At 38.6% G+C, this 21,369-nt stretch overlaps 1 protein-coding gene across 7 annotated transcripts in view; it reads right to left on the bottom strand.

Moving 5' to 3' along the window:
• znf532 (zinc finger protein 532) overlaps positions 1–21,369 on the bottom strand; it is a 175,843-nt gene that overhangs the window by 43,731 nt on the left and 110,743 nt on the right. For all 7 annotated transcript variants that reach the window (XM_073064175.1, XM_073064174.1, XM_073064177.1 and 4 more), the window contains 2 exons: positions 7,476–7,654; positions 6,289–6,465 (listed from right to left, as the gene is read on the bottom strand). In XM_073064175.1, coding sequence (XP_072920276.1) covers positions 6,289–6,465; positions 7,476–7,654 — 356 coding nt within the window. The remainder of the gene's footprint in view (positions 1–6,288; positions 6,466–7,475; positions 7,655–21,369) is intronic.

Genomic DNA, 21,369 nt, shown 5'->3' with positions numbered 1-21,369 from the left:
GCAACTACAAAGAATGCATGGTAGTGCCACTACTTTTAGGTGCATGGCTTCTAAAAGTTCCGACAACTTCTGTAGATGTGTGGAGGACAGTATACTGACTGGCTGCATCACAGTCTGGCATGAAAACACCAATGCCCTTGAATGGAAAATCCTATAAAAAGTAGTGAATACGGCCCAGTCCATCATAGGTAAAGCCCTCCCCAACATTGAGCATAGCTACATAAAATGTCGCAGGAAAGCAGCATCCATCATCAGGGACCACCACTACCCTTGTCATGCTCTTTTCTTGCAAATGCCATCAGCAAGAAGGTACGAGAGCCTCAGGACCCACATCACCAGGTTCAGTAATAGTTATTACCCCTCAACTATCAGGCTCTTGAACCAAAGGGGATAACTTCACTCAACTTTACTTGACTTTAACTTGAAATGTTCCCACAACCTATAAACTCACTTTCAAGGACTCTTCATCGCATGTTCTCAATATTGTTTCTTTTAGTATTTGCACAGTTTGTGTCTTTTGTACACTGGTTGAACAGACAAGATGGTGCGGTCTTTCATTGACTCTGTTATGATTATTCTATAATAAGATTTATTGATTATGCTCACAAGAAAATGAATCTCAGGGTTATAAACGGTGACAATATATTTGATAATAAATTTACTTTGAACTTCGAGATCTTATAAGGTGAAGACTGAGAAAGGAGCAAGGAGTCGGTGCCACGTGAAGAAGGCTGGGAAGAAGTTTAAGAGACCAAAGCCAATGAGAAGCTGACCAAGGATGCTGTGCAATCCTTGCCTTTTGTACTGGAGTTGGAAAGTACAGTAGGTATGTGGCTGGATTGGAAACCTGTAGTGATATTTAATACTGAGAGAACAGCGATTTATGTGACTGAGTCGTTTAAATTGCACAGACTCTATGAACCTTCTCTCCAACAGACACAGCTCATCCTGCTGAGTTCCTCCAACTTTCGTAGTTGTTTGCTCCAGATTCCAGCATCTGCAATCTCGTGTGTCTACATGCAAATGTATTTGAGTTTATTCACACAGTGAATGTTGAATCACAACACTCAATAAAATATAAAAAGATTGCCCAAGAGGAGTTGTGCCATCTCATGGTAAGCAATAAACATCAAGGTCAAGGATTAGAATTTGTTGCCAGGATAAAGGACAACACATTGGATGCAGGTCAAAGATATCTAATAATGAGATTCACCAAGAGACCACAGAAAATATTTTATTAAAAGGAAGAACAGGAAAAAAGTAAGAAAAAGAAAGCAAATTGGGCTTTATAAATCTAAGTATTGAGCACAGGAGTTGGGATGTTATGTTGAGGTTGTATAAAACATAGGTGAGGCCTAATTTGGAATATTATGTCCAGTTCTGGTCACCTACTACACCTACAGGACAGATATCAATAAAATTGAAAAACTGCAGAGAAAATTTACAAGGGGCTGAATAGGTTAGAACTTTATTCCTTAGAGTGTAGGAGAATGAGGGAAGATTTGATAGGGACAGACAAAATTATGAGGGATCTAGATAGGGTAAATGCAAGCAGGCATCGAGGTTGGGTAAGACTAGAACTAGAGGTCATGGGTTAAAAGGTGAAATGTTTAAGAGAAACATGAGGGGAACTTCTTCACTCAGAAGTGGTAAGAGTGTGGAACGAGCTGCAGTGAAAGTGGTGGATGTGGTTTCAATTTCAACATTTAAGAGAAATTTGGATGGGAGGAATATGGAGAGCAGGTGAAGGTCGATGGAATTAAGCAGAATAATAGCTTGGCAAGGACGAGAAGGCTGAAGGACCTGTTTCTGTACTGTTGTGTTTCCTAGGACTCTATGATCGATTATTGGAAGAGGCATAATGCAACAAATCCACATTCCATTAATATGAAAATTATCAAAAACTGCTCACCATTAAGACCATAAGACATAAGTACAGAATTCAGCCATTCAGCTCATCGAGTCTGCTCCATTATTTCATCATGGCTGATCCATTTCCCTCTCAACTCCATTATCCCGCCTTCTCCCCACAGCCTTTTATGCTCTGACTAATCAAGAGCCTAACAGGACATCAAAAGCAACTTGTTAATGGCTCCCAACTTCTTTAACATAATTTCATCTTTTAGTTCCAATCTTGTAAAAGCAATAATTTGGGAGGAAAAAGAAAACACAGGTCTGGAGTCCTACAAATATACAGCCTTGAATCTGCTGCTGTAGCACCTCCCGTAACAAACAATATGCCACATCACGCACCATTGAGCCCAAAAGAAACAAAGCCTGTTAACACTTTCACACAAACAAGCACATCAAACAAAATTATGGATGAGAAACTGCTTCAAAATGTCAAGAGTACAATGGCTCTAATTATTTTCTTCTGGGAACCTGGTTATTTCATATTTTGGTGCGTCACTGGATAATTTTTTCCAGGAACTTTCTTCTAAACAGGTGCAGAGTTTGTCACACTGGGTTTACACTTAGACTGAGGATCAGTAGAATATAAAGCTGATTTGCTGTCTTGTTCTCTACAAAGTTAAAAGTAAATTTATTATCAAAGTACGTATATGTCACCATATACAACCCTGAGATTCATTTTCTTGTGGACATACTCAATAAATCCACTGAATAATAGCCATAACAGAATCAATGAACAATCACACCAACCTATACCTTACACCTAAAAATATATCATCAACATATTTTAGAAGCATAATCTTTAGCTATTGATGTTCAAAAAGACAATCGCGGCTTAAAGACACAGGTCAAATTCCAGTTGGACACACTTGCAGTAGACGCTGCTTTTAAGTGAACACAAACCTCCAATTTCCTGCCAAAATAAGTGAACAAAAACTTTTGTCAGCAGTCTGTGCCACATTTCTGCTTTATGCAGCAGGCAATCTTAAGTGATAGAGCCAAACAGCACGGAAACAGACTCTTCAGCCTAACTGGTCCTTGCCAACCAAGATGCCCATCCAACCTGGACCCATTTGCCAGTGTTTAGCTCACTCGTTCAACACCTTTCAAATCCATCTACCTGTTCATCTGTCTTTTAAAATTTGCTATTGTACCTGCCTCAATCACTTCCTCTGGCAGCTCATTCCACATATATATCACCCTTTCTGTAAAGACGTTGTAAGTCCCTCTTAAATATCTCTTTTCTCACCTTAAACATATGCCCTTTATTTCTTGATACTCCAACTCTGAAAAAAAACATTAAGTGTCTCAGTCCCTCGTCCCAGCAACAATTTTGTTAATCTCCTCTGCACTCTTTCCGGCTGAATGAGATCCTTCTTACAGCAGTGTGACCAAAACTGAACACAATAATCCAAGTGCAGCTTCACCAACATCTTGTACAACTGCAGCATAACATCCCAGCTTCTACACTCAATGCCCTAACTGATGAGGCCAGCATGCCAAAAGCCTTCCTTGTCTACCTGTGATGCCACAATCAGGGAACAATATTCTTGTAGTAATAGGTCACTGTTCTACAATATGCCCCAAGGACCTACTCTCACTGTGAAAGTCCTACCCTCATTTAGCTTACCAAACTGCAACACCATTGACTTATATAAATTAAACTTCATCTGACATCCCACGACCCACTTACCCAGCTGATCGAGATTCCTCTGTAAATCCTGCCGGCCATATTCAATGTCAATGACGCCATCTATTTTTGTTTCATCTGCAAATTTACAAACTATGCATTTTACATTCTCATCCAAATCTATTACACAGATGACAAATAGCAATAGGCTTAGCACCGGCCCCTGAAGGACACCACTAGTCATGGGTTTCCGGAACAAAAAAAAACCTTCTACCATAACTCCCTTCCACCTGTCATCATGCCAAAGAAGATCTAACCATCCAGAGCAGCCTGCCACGTGGAACCATATCAAAGTCCTTAATGAAGTCCATATAAACCATGTTTACTGCCCTGCCCTCATTGACTTTCCTTGTTCAGATCACCAACTCATTTAAGTTCAAAAGGCATGATCTCCCATGTAAAAATGTGGAATACTCCTGATCAAACCCCATCTTTCCAGAAACATCTCATCCCTCAGAAACCTGTCCAGTAATTTACTCAGTACAAGTGTGAGGCTTGTTGGTCTATGGTTCCCAGGTTTTTCTTTATCTCCCTTCTTAAATGAAGGCACAATATTCTCTACCCCCCAGTTCTCTGGCACTGGTTAACAATGAGGCATATACTTCAGCCAAGGCTCCTGCAATTACTCCTGGAGCCTTCCCACAGTGTTCTTAAAAACGCCATGGAGATTTGTCTACCTTCGTACCTTTTAAGATATCCAGCACCACTTCTAATTTAATGTGGACTATCTCTAAGACTTCCCAATTTACTTTCCCTAGTTCTGAAATCTTTATCTTTCTCCATGTTAAAATGAGAGGACAGTTACGGTACTCATTAAAGGCTTTGCCCACCTCCTGACACTCCATGCAAAGATACTGCCTTCAGTCTTTGAGCCCAATGCTCTCTCCAGTTACTCTTTTTCATTTAACATTGTTATAAACTCTGTATGAATTTTCTTTAACCTTCTTTGCCCAAGCTATCTCATGCTCCTTCCCCCCCCCCCCCACCCTTTTGTCCTCCTGATTTCCTCCTCCTCCTACATCTCCTATACTCTTCCTGGGGTTCAACTGAGCCCAGCTACCAGTTCTGACCCATGCTTCCTCTTTTTTCCTGGCCACTGCCTCAGCATCCCGGGTTCCCTACTCCCATCAGCCTTGTCTTTTTCTCTAGCAGGAACATGCAAACCTTGAGCTCTCACTATCTCACCTTCAAAAGCTTCCCACTTGCTTGTTGAGGCTCTTGTCTCATACAGTCAAAATTTACCTTTACAGTCAAATTTAGAGCTTGCACCTGTGGACCAATTCTGTCACTTTCCATAAATAGTTTACAACTAACAGACCGGTGGTCACTGGTCCCAAAGTGCTGTTACACTGTCATGTCAATCATCTGCCCTGCCCTATTATCCAAGAGTAAATCCAGCTTTGCCCTCTTCCTCATAGGGCCCTCTGTATACAGTATTGCCCAAGGAAACTTTGCTGAATGCACTTAACAAATTTCATCTTATCTAAGCCCTTAATAGTATGGCAGTCTCAAATCTGTTAGGAAAGTTAATATCCCCTACTACAACAATCCTATTATTCTTGCAACTGCATAATCTCCTCGCATATTTCTTATTTTAAGTCCTGTAACTCTTCTGGATTCTATAGAACAATCCTAACATTGTGATCTTGTGCTTCTTATCTCTCAGCTCCACCCATAAAGCCTAATTCTTCAGCAAATTAATCTCTGACTACTGCAGTGACATTCCTCTTTATCAAAAAGGCAACTCTCCCTCCTCTCTTCCTTGCACCTATACCCCACCTAAAGCACCTGTATCTCTGGAACATTAAACTGCCAGTCTTTTCCCTCCCTTAGCCATGATTCTGAGATAGTTGTACTATTCCAGTCCAAACCCCAAAGCTCAACCATCGTATCTGTTTGAACTCTTACATTGAAATAAATGCATTTCAATCCACTATGCTTTCTCCACTACTGGCTATTCTCCTATCATACCTACTTCACTGTATTCTGCATGAGTTTTCAGACTCTCATTTGCCTCCTTGAAGCTTGTGATCCCACCCTCCTGTCAATCTAATTTCAATGCACCCTAGTTGCAAAGCAAATCTGCCTACCAGTATATGGGTCCCCTTCCATTTCAGGTGTACAGATCAACCATCCCAGAAGAGATCCGCTTTAATACATGGTCATCAAAAACATACAGTGAAATGTGTTGTATGCATCAGGGATGTTCTGGGACAGTCCACAAGTGTTGCTGCACATTCGGTACCAACATAGTATGCCCACAACTCACTAAACCTAACCCTAAGTTTTTAGAATGTGGGTGGAAACCAGAGCACCTGGAGGAAACCTACATGGTCGTGGGGAGAACATAGAAACTCCTTACAGACTGCTGTGGGATTTGAACACCAATCAGCGATCGCTGGCTCTGTAAAGCAATGCACTAATGCCTGGAATTGCCAACCTGGGGTCCACGGACCCCTTACTTAATGGTATTGCTCTATGGCGTAAAAAAGGTTTGGAACACCTGCACTAACCCTATTTGGGTTAACTTTTATCTTGAAGCTCATTTTAGAAGAAGCTTGACTGAAATTACCCCAAATCAACTGATTTGGCCCTTTACTTCCAGCAGCTACAGTCTAGGTAACAGAACAGCACCACTATAATAATAAACAAAATCTTTGTGGACAATCTAGTACAAGCATACTTACTTAGCTTCACCTATTTTGACGCCTGGGTGCTGTGTATAGGCATGTGAATGGGTACTCGGTGCCGACTTGAAAGCCATCGGGCAGATAGGGCACTTATAGAAGATCTCGCAGTGAGCACCCTGGATGTGAGACTTGAGTGCAGCTAGGTCAGCATAGACGACACCACAGTGTATACAGCTGCAGGGAGAGAAATAAATGGTAATCAGGAATAGAATACATGTGTTATTTGTGCAACATGGTGAAAATGAATATCTCAATCTAACTTGTATAGTATCACATGCCCAAGGCATTTATGTATTCAAATTGCAAATTGCTTCATTCACCACTTTCACAGGTACCACTACTGCCTTAACCCACACCCCCACTTTGTGGCAAGTCAAACATGGTGAGATATTATCGTATCTTCCCCCAAACATGAACGGGCTTGCTGTGTAATTATGCAGGTTAAAGGTTACAATACTTTTTTGAATAATTGACCAAATAGGAGTGGTTACACGAAGAAATCTGCAGATGCTGGAAATTCAAACAACAACACACACAATATGCTGGTGGAACACAGCAGGCCAGGCAGCATCTATAGGGAGAAGCGCTGTCGACGTTTTGGGCCGAGACCCTTCGTCAGGACAAATAGGAGTGGTTAGTGGTTTTCCCTGAAGCATAGGAGAATGAGGGAGGATTTGATGGAGACAAATAAAATTATGAGGGGTATAGATAGGGTAGAAATGCAAGCAGGTTTCCGCTAAAGATCAGAAGAGGTTATGTGTGAAATGTGAAAAGTTTAAGAGGAACATGAAGGTGAACTTCTTCACTCCGAAGGTGGTGAGAGTGTGGAACAAGCTACTAAAGAAGGCGGTGGATGCAGCTTCCATTTCAACACTTAAGAGAAGTTTGGATACGTACATGGATGGGAGTGGTATGGAGGGCTACAATCTGGGTGCAGGTCAATAGGACTAGGCCGAGTAACAGTTTGGCATGGCCTAGATGGGTTGAAGGACCTGTTTTTGTACTGTAGTGCTCTACAACTCTAGTAGGCCAACTGAAAACAAGGAAGGGTCAATAAAATGTAGATTTGGGGTAAAGTTGTAATAAAGTAAGTTGTGGCAGGAAGAAGAATTTCACTCCTGGTTCCATCAATAGTTTATAAATATGGGAATAAACATAATGATTAGCACAAACAGACAACTAACCGGTATCCCACTTTGCGAGTGTAGTGCAGGCAGTTCCTGGTGACATGAGTCTGAAAGTGCGAGGACCTGCAAATCGCTCCACATTCTGGGCACGTGTATGGAGATTTGTGTTGATGTATTCGTAAGTGCGATGAGAAGCTGCACTTGTTGGGAAGTAACATCTGGCAGATCTGACATGTCTGTATTACGGATAACACACAAAAATGTGTAATTAGTAACATAACCTACTCACTTCGTGACAATAACATTGCTGGAAACTACAATACCAACATCTAGTATTTACATAGTGAGACTAATATGGTGGACATATATTTACAGAAGCTTCACAAATATCATACATCAGGCTGCTCTACATTGACTACAGCATTCAACACTATCATCCCCTTGAAACTAATCAGTAAGCTCCACCACCTAGGCCTCGATACCTCCTTATGCAACTAAATCCTCAGACCCCAATCAGTACAGATTGACAACATCTCCTCAGCAATCAGCATCAGGCTGTGTGCTTAGCCCCATGCTGTACTTGCTTTATACTTATGACTGTGATGCTAACTACAGCTCCAATATCTTCTTTTTCATAGTTTTTATTGTCAATCTTGGAGTGTAGTTTTCATTGATTCTATTGTATTTCTTTGTCCTACCGTGAATGCATAAAAATGAATCTCACGGTAGTCTTTGGTGACATAGAGGTATTTCGATAATAAATTTACTTTAAACTTTGAAATACATATCCTGAGTCAATGGAAAGTGTTGGGAGAAAGGCCAAAAAGATTTAAACTTAATTTCAGATTTGTCGAAGTAATTATTTGATGGCAAGAGTTATTATTGTCATTACAACAACAGAAGTGAAACAAAGATACACTTGAATATAAAAGCGAACGCAAGAAGCAACTCTTTCTATGGATTTCTATTTTAAAGACCTTGAATAATGGGCCGAATGGTCTACTCCAAGCTGTAATATCTGTACAATTGTGTGTTGTGATCTGAAATTTTTGCTCTAAAGCTATCCTGATCAATTCTTGACTGGAACTTCCTACAATGCATACAGTGAAATACTCTGGAGGAACAACGCTACAAAGTCAGCATAGGGTGCTGGTCTGAACAGAATGAGCAAGCATATACTATGCCACTTTTACTACTCTGGTTAAATTTGGCTTGTTAATGGTAAAAACCGTATGATGTCCTTTTCCTGTTAATTCACACATATTTACAAAACATCAAGAGTAAGCTGATCCTTAGCCAACAATTCAGTGGGGAACTCCCCACTAGCCACAGAGTGTGAGTCAGTTCTGCTGTGGCTTCACTCATGCACATTACATGCTAAAATCATAGGCAGGACAGACATCCAAGAACAACCCATTTGATTCACACTGTTTAAGGTGTAGAGGCTCTTGACTGAAAAGATTCATTCTAATACCATCAGGCAGGAAGTCCAGGAGTGTTAGGTCCCACACCACCAGATTCAGGAACAGTTATTACCCTATAGCCATCAGGATTACCCTATTACCCTCCTGAACCAGCATGGATAACTTCAATTCTTCACAACACTGAACTGTCCAAGACTCACTTTCAAGGACTCTGCAACTAATGAATCTGTAACTCAATTCTCATACTTAACCTAGTATATCATTATATACTGTATATCTAACAAAACGCCACATGATTTATATGACAAATGGCTATTTGGGGTAGGGTGACACTTATTTAGTGGGGTAGGACAAGCATTATTTATTTATTTTTGTATTTGCACCATTTGTCTTCTTTTGCACATTGGTTATTTACCAGTCTTTGTTTTAGTATAGATTTTCATAAATTCTATTGTATTTCTTTACTCTCCAACAAATGCTTACGAGAAAATGAATCTCAAGGTAATAAATGGTAACATATGCACACTTTGACAATTAATTTACTTTGACTTAACTTTCTTTATAAAAACATAATCAGACGCTTGAGTATTTTGTCCATCATGCACTCAACATATTTATGGCTCATTCTTCACCCCACTTTCCTGCATTAAGCCAATGCTCCTTGATCAGCCTAATGCTCAAAAGACCTTTCTACCTGTCTTGAATATACTGAGTCTACACAGCAAAGATTCACCACACCTTGGGCGGAGAAACCACCTCTCAGCACAACGGTGAATGCTGAGACCATTCCTTCTAGAGAGCTGGAACATATCTACCCTGTCAAGTTTCATACTACCGGTAATTACATTTCTTTCACTGAGATCTACGTTTGTTCTAAGGCCTAGCGAGCTTAATCTTCCCTCATTGGATAACACCACATTTTATTACTTTAATCTATTCTCAGAGCATTCTCGAATCAGGATCTTAAGATAGCCTGGCTGGACTCACTGGAGTTTAAAAGAATATTGAAAGGCCTAGATAGACTGGACATGGAGAGCATATTTTCAATAGAGGCAGAGTCTTATAATACAAAGACATCCCTTTAGAAAAGAGGAGGAATTTCTTTAGCCAGAGGGTGGTGAAACTGTGGAATTCACAGACGGCTGTGAAGGCCAAATCATTGGGTATATTTAAAGTAGAGGCTGACAAGTTCTTGATTAGTAAGGTTTTGGGGAGAAGGCAGGACAATGTGATTGAGAGGGTTAATAAATTGGTCATGACAGAATGGCAGAGCAGACTCAAAGGGATAAACAGCCTAATTCAGCTCCTATGTCTCATGGTTTGTGGCCTAGCAAATCAGCCCCAGAATTAGTACTCTGGACTGATGACTCCCATGCACTAGCAGAAGGCAAGTGTGTCTGCAGGTAACGTGCTGGGGTAGGTGCTGACTTGTTGGCGGTGAGCACAGACCATGGGTTGCATCCAATAAGCTCTGAACTTTTCTGTTCTTCATTAAAAGTTACACAGAATAATTGCCAGTTGAACTATACTGGATATCAGTCACAATTTTGTTTAAGAAGCGTTTGTGGAGAGGTTGTGGGAGGGGTTAAAAGTTGCCTTCTGAAGAGTTCACAGAACTTTGGATCAACATTGTTCACTATATACATGTATTTGGAATTTGCTGTGCTGTGCTGGTCAGGGCGCAACATGCAACAAAAAACAACATTCAACAATTATAAATAATTACATAAAAATAAGGTGAGCGGTTAAAGTACAGACATGGAATAAAATGTGCAAAAATACCAGCATGTATTTTCAATGTGAACAGCATTATAAATAGTTTTGTTGCTATTCTTAGGTCTGCAGAAGATATTTAAGAAGTTGTGTTAACTTAAGATTTCATATACAGCAAACAGCAGCCCTCAATTTACTGCAGCCCACTGCATCAAAATTGAGAATCACTGTTTAGCACGTGAAAAAGTCCATGTACTTGTGATTATCAGGTATGAAAACTTTATAGTTAAGTAATATAAAGGGAGGAGAACATGAAATTTCCTTCATGTGTAATGCCATCTACGATCAGTTCATGTCATGGATCTACTTAACTACATTGCTCAATCTTAGGAGAAAGGCGGAACAATGTAACAATGCCCCGCAGTAACTTGGACTGGTTGAGCGGAGGGTGAATTCAAACATTCCCTGCAGCTAACTCCCATGTCCTTTCTGATGCTTTGAAATGACCTACATTATGGTTTCTGATGATATGTCCTTCACAGAGCCCTGAACTCACCATCATTGAGGCTGTCTTTAAGTAACTGGAGAGCCAGAAGCAATAGAAACAGTCAAGGTCTGCAGAAGAACTGTGGCAAGTTCTCTAAGTTGCTTGGAATGACCTACCAGCCTATTTTCTTATAAAACTGCATGACAGTGTACCTAAAAGAATTGATACAGTTTTCAACGCTAAGGGTGGTCACGCCAAATATTGATTTGATTTAGTTTTTTTTAAACTGATTCCTGCACTTTATAGTAATTTTTTTGATATTTAGAAACATTTTATTTCATTATTTTTGAAAGCGTCTTCACTTTGCAGAATTTTATTTATGTGTACACAGCACTGCTTATGGTAACTACCTGTTCACTGGACCAGACACGCTGGGCACAATTAACTGATACACAAATGATACCTAACAAGTTCTGGGAAATTAAGCTGTGCAAATGCTTATCAAACTTTCATAGAAGATCACAAAATGACAGTCTTCTACAAAATTTCAGTGACATACAAAGAAACCTGTTTTTCACCTTTCGAGCATTAGACCTTAAATTTAAATAACCTTAAAGCACAATTCCTCTGAGAATTGCAAACTTTGTCATTGGTTTTGAGGGATCAGATGACCCAGACAGCTATATTAGCTGGAGTCAGCCCTTTATGCTTTAGCTATCGGCAGGGTCACCCATGCCAACAGATCAAAGGGTAAAGGCCAGACTAAGAGTGGTCCACCAGTCCTCCAGGTTCAGGGGTTCAGCTCAGTGCTAACAAGTTTAATTGTTTTGGAAACAGCAATGAAGAGTCTTTCTACATCTGAGTGCGATGGTATTCCTGAGCAGTAACAACGGTATTCCTGATATTAATACTTGTTGATTCAAGATTAAACTTCATACCTTAGTTCTGTATTTTCATATCCTTTGCAGACCTTTTGTCTGTCTTTGAGCCTCCTAATCACTGTCATGCTATTACAACATAACTTCCCTTCAAGCTAATTCCTCTTCTCTCAATTCCTCTCTCTGAGAGCATTTGCTCTCTAGATGAGGCTTTTCATTCCAGAATGAAGGATATGTCCCCCTTCTTCAAAGAAAGAGGCTTCCCTTCCTCCACTATCAATGTTGCCCCAACCGCATCTCTTCCATTTCACTCAGGTCAGCCCCCACCCCATCCTCCCACCACACTACCATGAATAGGGATCCTCTTGTCCTTACCTACCAGCCCACCAGACTCCTCATCCAGCACGTAATTCTCTGTAACTTCCGCCATCTCCAGCGGGATCCCATCACCAAGCACATCTTTCCCTACCCCCCCCCCCCCCCCCCCACTTTCAGCTTTCTGTAGGGATGGCTTCCTACGCAACACCCTTGTCCAGTCGCCCTCCTCACTGATCTCCCTTCTGGCACTTATCCTTGTAAGCATAACTAGTGCCATACCTGCCCTTACACCTCCTCCCTCACTACCATTCAGGGCCCCAAACAGTCCATTCAGGTGAGGCAACACTTCACCTATGAGTGTCTGTTGGGGTCATCTATTGTATCTGATGCTCCCGGTGTGGTCTCTTGTATATTGGTGAGACCCGACGCAGAATGAGAGTCCGTTTCACTGAGCACCAACGCTCCATCCACCAGAAAAAGCAAGATCTCCTAGTGGCCATCCATTTTAATTCCACTTCCTATTTGCATTCTGACGTGTCCATCTGTGGCCTCCTCTACTGTCGCAATGAGGCCACACTCAGGTTGCAGGAGCAACACCTTATATTCAGGCTGGGTAGCCTCCAGCCTGATGGCATGAACATAGACTTCTTGAATTTCCGGTAATTCCCCCCCCCCCCCCCCACCTTCTCTATTCTCCATCCCCTTTTCCCTTTCTCATCCTATCTCCTTACCTCAGTAACGAGATCTCACATCTACAGTCTAATGTCTCCACGACTACTGGAGAACACGATTTTACCCCAATTGAACATGTGGTGTGTCTAAGTTGCATTCAAATTTTAAGTGATTAAACATTTAATCTGCTTTCCCAGGTCTTAAGTGACATCGGTGAATTACTCCAGTTTCACTTTCATGCTCTAGGTTACTTTCACTAGATAGGAATTAATCAGAATAATAATAATAAAAACAACAATTTTATTCATACACAATGTAGTTCAAAGTGCTTTACAGTGGGATAAAGTGTGAACATGAAAATAAAAGACAAAAAACGTTAGGTAAAAGTAAGGTTAAATAAATAGGTTTTGAGCTGGCATTTAAAAGTGTCAGCTGAGTCTGCATCCCTTATAGTTTTAAGTATTGAATTCCACAGTTTAGGAAAGTACAAACATTTGTAGTTCAAAAAGATAACCTGCCAATTTTCTTTTGAGAGAGACTGATTAAATTTAAGAGACCAGTGGAAGAAGACCTGAGAGTTCAAGCAGGATTACAAAAGAAAAGTGATTCTGTGATGTACTACAATTCCAGACTATTGAGAGCTTTAAAATTATAATATTTATAGGATAATATCCTCCTCTCATTAACATAGCACACTGATCTCTCAGGCTAGCTTTTTTCAGTTTCTCAAGTGTTGGGCATATTTTGTTCCACGTCATGCCTAACCATGAAACTGCAAAAAAACCACAGAAACATTTCTCTCACAAATTCTCAGGAAATATAGCAGCATGATACGATTTTCTTGAAAATCAAAAGGTCTCAGCGACATGCCCTAATTCTTGAAATAATTCTGGACTGCCCTGGGCTCCTTGAATCTTCTCTTCCCTACCTACCTCCCACACCCACCTATCCCAGACAAATTAAATTTGGGGCAGTGTTTAATTGGCTCTATGTTCACTCTCTTGTTTCCAACTCAATGTACTTCAGTCCATTTGCCCACATCCCTCTAAACCAGGAATTCCCAACCTGGACCCCTTGCTGGAATAAAAAAAACTCAGAACCCCTGCCTTTCTATCTACATACCTGTCCAACTGCCTTTTAAACATAACCCCACCCACCTCTCCAGATTCCTCTGGCAACTTATTCCATAAACCACCTACCCACTTTGTGAAAAATCTGCCTGCCAGATCCTTCAGAAACCTTTATCCTCTCAACTTAAATAAGTTCCTTCTAGTTTTACATTCCCCTAGCCTAGTCGTATAGAGGGAATAACAGTGAGGGCTAATAACTAAGAAATAGGGATGTGGATTGTGCTAATGTGGTAACGGAACCACAGACAAAGCCTAGAAACGAAGACATGACATGAAGCAGTGACGGCACCCAGGAACATCACTGATTATGCTATTGCCTGCACCCATTATTGGAATAGAAAACTGGATTTACTGTTAGTCCTGTGGATGATCACTTTACTCTGTAATCAGTACCCAGGCTGTTACAGAATTAACCACCATTCTGTATTCAAGATGGAGTTTTACAGGTAATGTTGTTAACTAAGAATGTAAAAGCTCTAGCAAATCCATGCTCAGAAAGATCAGCTTTGACTGGTCCCTGGTGTGCACAAGTTTTTAATAAGTCACCTATTGCTTTGAATACCAGCTGTGTGTGTTCTTTCACATTGCTTCAACACCTGGGAAGACGACTGCAACCATTCCCCTGATTTATTCCCCTTGGGGTTTTAATAAACATCTCTAAAATGATGCTGAAAATCATCTGCAGATTTTCTCATGTTTCTAAAATGCTTCCTCCAATTCATCAGCCTGTGTCCCATTACCCAACACTTCTCATGCTTTACTATCTGTGAGTTTGTCTCATTTGAAGAACTTTGAAATGTTGCATACATTCTCAAATCCAGCTCACTCAGTGTGTCAACGCCAATAGCGTTTAGCATAATCCATTACAAAATACATACAGAAACAATGGCTGCAGGCCTAAATACAATCCTAATTATTTATTTATTACTCAGTATTTGGTCAATCTCAATATTTTTTGTCCATTGCTAAATGCCCTTGAGATGGAAGTGGTAAGCTCCTGATTTGAACCACGGCAGTCCTGAAGAACGAACCATGGCACTATGGAGTAAGCAGTTCAAGGATTCAGACCTGGTAACCATAAAGAAAGAATGGTGTGTGACCTGTGGGAATTAGCCTGCACCTTCTTAGTGGTAGAGGCTGGGGTTTGGGAGGTGTGTTTGAATAGCCCAGGTGATTCTGGTGGCTTTTGTTGATCATACACACTATCTGAGGTAAAGGCAGAGGAAATGAATGTTTACCTATTATTAAAGAAAAGGACAGTAGGGAAGAGGCAAGGAAGAGAATTATTCCATAATACTAGAGGAACAGGAGAAATATTTGCATACATAGACATTCTTTGGCAACATTTCTTATTGAGTGAGACTGTGCTAAGCATCCTTCAACAGAGAAACAAATATAACCATACAACAATTACAGCACGGAAACAGGCCATCTCGGCCCTTCTAGTCCGTGTCAAACATTTACTCTCACCTAGTCCCACCTACCTGCACTCAGTCCAAAACCCTCCATTCCTTTCCTGTCCATATACCTATCCAATTTTTTTTTTAAATGACAAAATCGAACCTGCCACTACCACTTCTACTGGAAGCTCGTTCCACACAGCTACCACTCTCTGAGTAAAGAAGATCCTCCCTCATGTTACCCTTGAACTTTTGCCCCTTAACTCTCAACTCATGTCCTCTTGTTTGAATCACCCCTACTCTCAATGGAAAAAGCCTATCCATGTCAACTCTCTCTATCCCCCTCATAATTTTAAATACCTCTATCAAGTCCCCCCTCAACCTTCTGTGCTCCAAAGAATAAAGACCTAACTTTTACAATGGGAAAAATGACACTAAAAAAAAGTGAAATCAGAATTAGGCTGACTTTTTCCATTGTGGACTGCTGTATTTTGGGTATCAACTATCCACTCATTTAACCTTTAAAGTCAACACACCACAACTCTAAACCAAGCTTAAATTGGAGATAAATAAAGAGTCAATGTTATGTTCTCTAGATGCTGCCTGAACTGCCAAAGATTCTCCAGCATTGTGTGTGTGTTTCTCTGCAGAATCTCTTCTGTTTATCATCAGCATATACCACATATGACTTAGAATATAAAAACAACAACACAGGGACAAACCCTTTGGCACACACTATCTGTGATCCACTGCATTAACCTCATTTAAATGCCAGACCTTACAGAGACATGGAAACATCTCTGCTCCTTCAGCATCAGCGGTCGAAATTATGGAACTCCATAACAAAACCGTGAGAATACGAGCACCAGAAGAATGAAATAGTTTGCGAATATTACTCATTATCATATTGTTGAGGGCAATTGGGTATGTCTGCCTGTGTTTATCGCATCAAAAGCAAGAAATTATTGCAACTTCTTTCAATAAGAAAGAAATAAACTTAAATCAATAAAGTACTTTGCTAATAAAATAATAGATGAGGATATAAGACCATATGATATAGGAGCAGAATTAGGCCATTTCATTGTGGCTGATCCAATTTTCCTCTCAGCCGCAATCTCTTGCCTTCTCCCTGTATCACTTCAAGCCCTGACCTATCAAGAATCTATCAAGCTCTGCCTTAAATCTACATAAAGACATGCCCTCCAGAGCTGCCACTGGCACAGAATTCACCACTCGCTGGCTAAAAAAATTGTTCCTCAACTCTGTTCTGATAGGATGCCCTTCTGTTCTGAGGCTCTGTCCTCTGGTCTTAGACCCTCCCATCACAGAAAGCATTCCATCCACATCCACTCCTCTATCAAGGTCTTTCAACATTTGATAGGTTTCAGTAAGGTCACCCTTCATTCTTCTGAATTCTAGTGAATACAGGCCCAGAGCCATCAAACGTTCTACATATGACAAGCCATTCAATCCCGGAATCATTTTTCGTTTACCTCCTTTGGACCCTTTCCAGTTTCAGCATCTCCTTTCTAAGATAAGGGCACAAAATTGCTCACAATTCTCCAAATGAGGCCTCACCAGTGCTTTATAAAGTCTCAACATTACATCCTTGCTTTTATATTCTAGTCCTCTTGAAATGAAAACTAACATTTCATTTACCTTCCTCATATTCTAGCTGCTACCATCCGGGAAACAGTACCACAGCGTAAAAGCCAGGACCAACAGGCTCCGGGACAACTTCCTCCACCAGGCCATCAGATTGATTAACTCACGCTGATTTGAGTGTATTTCTATGTTACATTGACTATTCTATTTATTATAAATTACTATGATTGCACATTGCACATTTAGATATAGACATAACGTAAAGATATTTACTCCTTATGTATGTGAAAGATGTAAGAAATAAAGTCAATTCAATTCAATCACAGACTCAACCTGCAAATTAACCTTTAGGGAATCGTGCACAGACTCCCAATTCCCTTTGTGCCTCAATTTTTTGTATTTTCTTTCCATTCAGAAAATAGTCAACCCTTTCATTTCTTCTACCAAAGTGCACGACCATACATTTCACATTATATTCCACCTGCCATTTTCTTTGCCCATTCTCGTAATCTGTCTAAGTCCTTCTGTAGGCTCACTACTTCCTCAAAACTATCTGCCCATCCACCTGTCTTCATATCGCCTGGAAACTTTGCAACAAAGTCATCAACTCCATCATCCAAATCATTGACATATAACATAAAAAGAATTGGTTCCAATAGAGACCCCTGTGGAACACCACTAGTCACTGGCAACCAGCCAGAAAAGTTGCCTTTTATTCCCACACTTTGCCTCTTGTTACTCAATCACCGCTTTATCCATTCTAGAATTTTCCTGTAATACCACAGGCTCGTAGCTTGTTAAGCAGCCTCATGTATGGAACCTTGTCAAAGGCCTTCTGTAAATTGAAGTAGCCAACATCAAGCCATTCTCCACTGTTTATCCAGTTTGTTATTTCTTTTTTTTTAATTTTTTAAATTGAAATTTCAAATAGGTTACAGAAAGAAAAAAAATTGTCAACCCTTCCCCCCCTCCCCCCAAACATATCCCTATAGAAAAAAAGAAGAAAAAAGAAAGAAAGAAAGAATGCCTGGATATCAGAAGATCCCCACATGCTCCATGAAGTTCATAATAGCTTTAATATGTATATTTAATTCTTTCCCCAGATAACCAATAATTTTATCTTTGGAGCACCTATATATTTAATCCTATTTTTTGTAAATAAGGGCGCCAAATTTTCAGAAATATTTCATATTTATCTCTTAAATTATAAGTAATTTTTTCAAGTGGAATGCAGCTAAAACTTTAATTCTTCCAACGATCTATACTTAAGTATGAATCCGATTTCCAAGTAACTGCAATAACCTTTTTGGCTACTGCCAATGCAATTTTTATGAATTCTTTCTGATATTTATTCAATTTGGATTTCAATTTTATCCCTTCAACATCGTCTAGTAAAAATAATGTTGGATTATGTGGAAGTTGTATTCCAATAATTTGTTCCAGTAAAACTCTTAAATTTGTCCAAAAAGGTTGAATTTTAAAATAAGACAAAGTAGAGTGTAAAAAAGTACCAATTTCTTGATTACATCGAAAACATTGATCAGATAAATTTGAGTTTAATCTATTTTTTGCGGTGTAATATATATTTGATGTAAGAAGTTATATTGTACTAATCTTAGTCCAACATTTATTGTATTTGTCATACTGTCAAGACATAATCTTGACCAACTTGTTTCATCAATTTTAATATTCAAATTAGTTTCCCATTTTTGTCTTGACTTATGAATTCCTTGTTTAATTGCCTGTTTTTGAATCAAATTATGCATACCAGAAATAATTTTTTTAATTTTTCCTTTATGAATTAAAGTTTCTATTTCATTAGGTTTCGGCAATAACATTGTTTGACCCAATTTATCTCTTAAATAAGCCCTTAATTGGAAATAACAGAAAAGAGTGTTATTTGATATTTTATATTTATTCTTTAATTGGTCAAATGACATTAATATACCTCCTTCAAAACAGTCCCCTATATATCTAATCCCTTTGTGAAACCAGTTATATAAAAGTTGATTATCCATTGTAAAAGGGATGTTTATTTTGAATTAAAGGTCTCTTTGTTAATAAAGATTTATCTCATCATCAACATTTATCTTATTCCATAAATCAATCAAATGTTTTAGTATAGGAGATTCTTTCTTTTCCCGTATCCATTTAGATTCCCATTTATATATAAAATCTTCTGGTATGTTTTCTCCTATTTTATCTAATTCTATTCTAATCCATGCCGGTTTATCTCCATCAAAAAAAGATGCAATAAATCTAAGTTGATTTGCTTTGTAATAATTCTTAAAATTTGGTAATTGTAACCCTCCTAGGTCAAATTTCTATATCAATTTTTCCAACGATATTCTTGACATCTTACCTTTCCAAAGGAATTTCCTCACACATTTATTTAACTTTTGAAAAAACTTCTGTGGTAATTATATTGGTAGTGTTTGGAATAAATATTGTAATCTAGGGAATATATTCATTTTTACAGCATTGACTCTACCTATTAATGTTATTGGTAACATCATCCATTTATCAAGATCCTCTTGAATTTTTTTCAATAATGGCAAATAATTTAGTTTATATAAATTCCTTATATCATTATCAACTCTTATACCTAAATACTTTATACCATTTATCGGCCATCTAAATTGAGTTATTAATAGACATTGACTATAATCTCCTTTATTAAGGGGTAAAATTTCACTTTTATCCCAACATATTTTGTACCCTGATATTTTCCCATATTCTTCCAATCTAGAAGATAATTTACGCAACGAATGCAATGGGTTAGTTAGATAAATCAGAACATCATCAGCAAATAAGTTAATCTTATATTCCTCCTGATTAACTCTGAAACCCATAATATCCGAGTCAGTTCTAATTAATTCAGCTAATGGTTCTATCGCCAACACAAATAAAGCAGGTGATAATGGACAACCTTTTCTAGTTGACCTTGTTAACTGAAATGATAGTGAAATTTGGCCATTTGTCACCACTAGCTTTGAGGTTAGTATTTAAGGTTTTAATCCATTTTATAAAAGATACTCCTAATCCATATTTTTCCAATACCTGAAATTAAAAAATCCCATTCCAATCTATCAAATGCTTTTTCTGCATCCAAAGCAACTGCCACACTCATTTCTTCCCTCTTTTGTGCCAAATGAATTATGCTAAGTAACCGAGTTACATTATCTGCCGATTGTCTGTTTTTAATAAATCCTGTTTGGTCCATGTGTATTAATTTTGGTAAGTATTTAATCTATTAGATAAAATCTTTGCTATTATTTTATAGTCTGTGTTCAACAAAGAAATAGGTATATATGATGTTGGCTTTAAAAGATCTCTGTCTTTTTTTGGCACTACTATTAAAATAGCTGTCGAAAAAGATTCTGGAAGTTTATGCGTTCTTTCCGCTTGGTGTATTAGCTCCATAAAAGGAGGAATTAATAAATCTTTAAACTTTTTGTAAAATTCAGGCAGAAAACCATCTTCTCCTGGAGATTTATTACTCTGGAGTGATCCTAAAGCTTCTTCAACCTCTTTTAATGTAAAAGGCACATCTAATCCCTTCTGTTCTTCTGAATTCAATTCTGGGAGAGTTATTTGTGATAAAAAACCTTTCTATCTCAACAATATCATTTTGTGATTCTGAATGATACAGTTCAGAATAAAAAAATTTTAAAGTTTCATTGATTTCTAAAGGTTTATTAAGTAATTTTATTTACACTTGTTCTAATTGCATTTATCGTTTTGGAAGCCTGGTCTGTTATTAACTGCCAAGCAAGAATCTTGTGTGATCTTTCACCCAGTTCATAATATCTCTGTTTAGTTCTCATAATTGCTTTTTCTGTTCGGTATGTCTGAAGTGTATTATATTGTAGCTTCTTATTAACAAGTTGTCTTTGTTTTTCTTCTGTCATATATCTTTGAGATTCCTTTTCTAATTTTGTAATCTCTTTTTCCAATTGATCTATTTCTACCATATATTCCTTCTTAATTTTAGAAGTATAACTTATTATCTGGCCTCTCAAATATGCCTTCTTCGCTTCCCATAATATAAATTTATCATCAACTGCATGTGAGTTTGTATCTAAAAAAAACTTAATCTGTTTTTTCATAAAATCACAAAAATCTTGATGTTTTAATAATACTGAATTAAATCTCCATCTATAAATCGATTCCTCCTTATCCATCATTATCATTGTCATTATCAAGGGCGAATGATCTGACAATATTCTTGCTTTATATTCCATATTGTTCACTCTGTCTTGAATATTCACTGATAGTAGGAAAAAATCTATCCTTGAATAAGTTTTATGTCTATTTGAATAAA

Source organism: Hemitrygon akajei, chromosome 13 (genome assembly GCF_048418815.1).
Source record: "Hemitrygon akajei chromosome 13, sHemAka1.3, whole genome shotgun sequence".
Classification (NCBI taxonomy): Eukaryota; Metazoa; Chordata; class Chondrichthyes; order Myliobatiformes; family Dasyatidae; genus Hemitrygon; species Hemitrygon akajei.
This window is presented reverse-complemented; position numbering and strand designations above follow the sequence as displayed.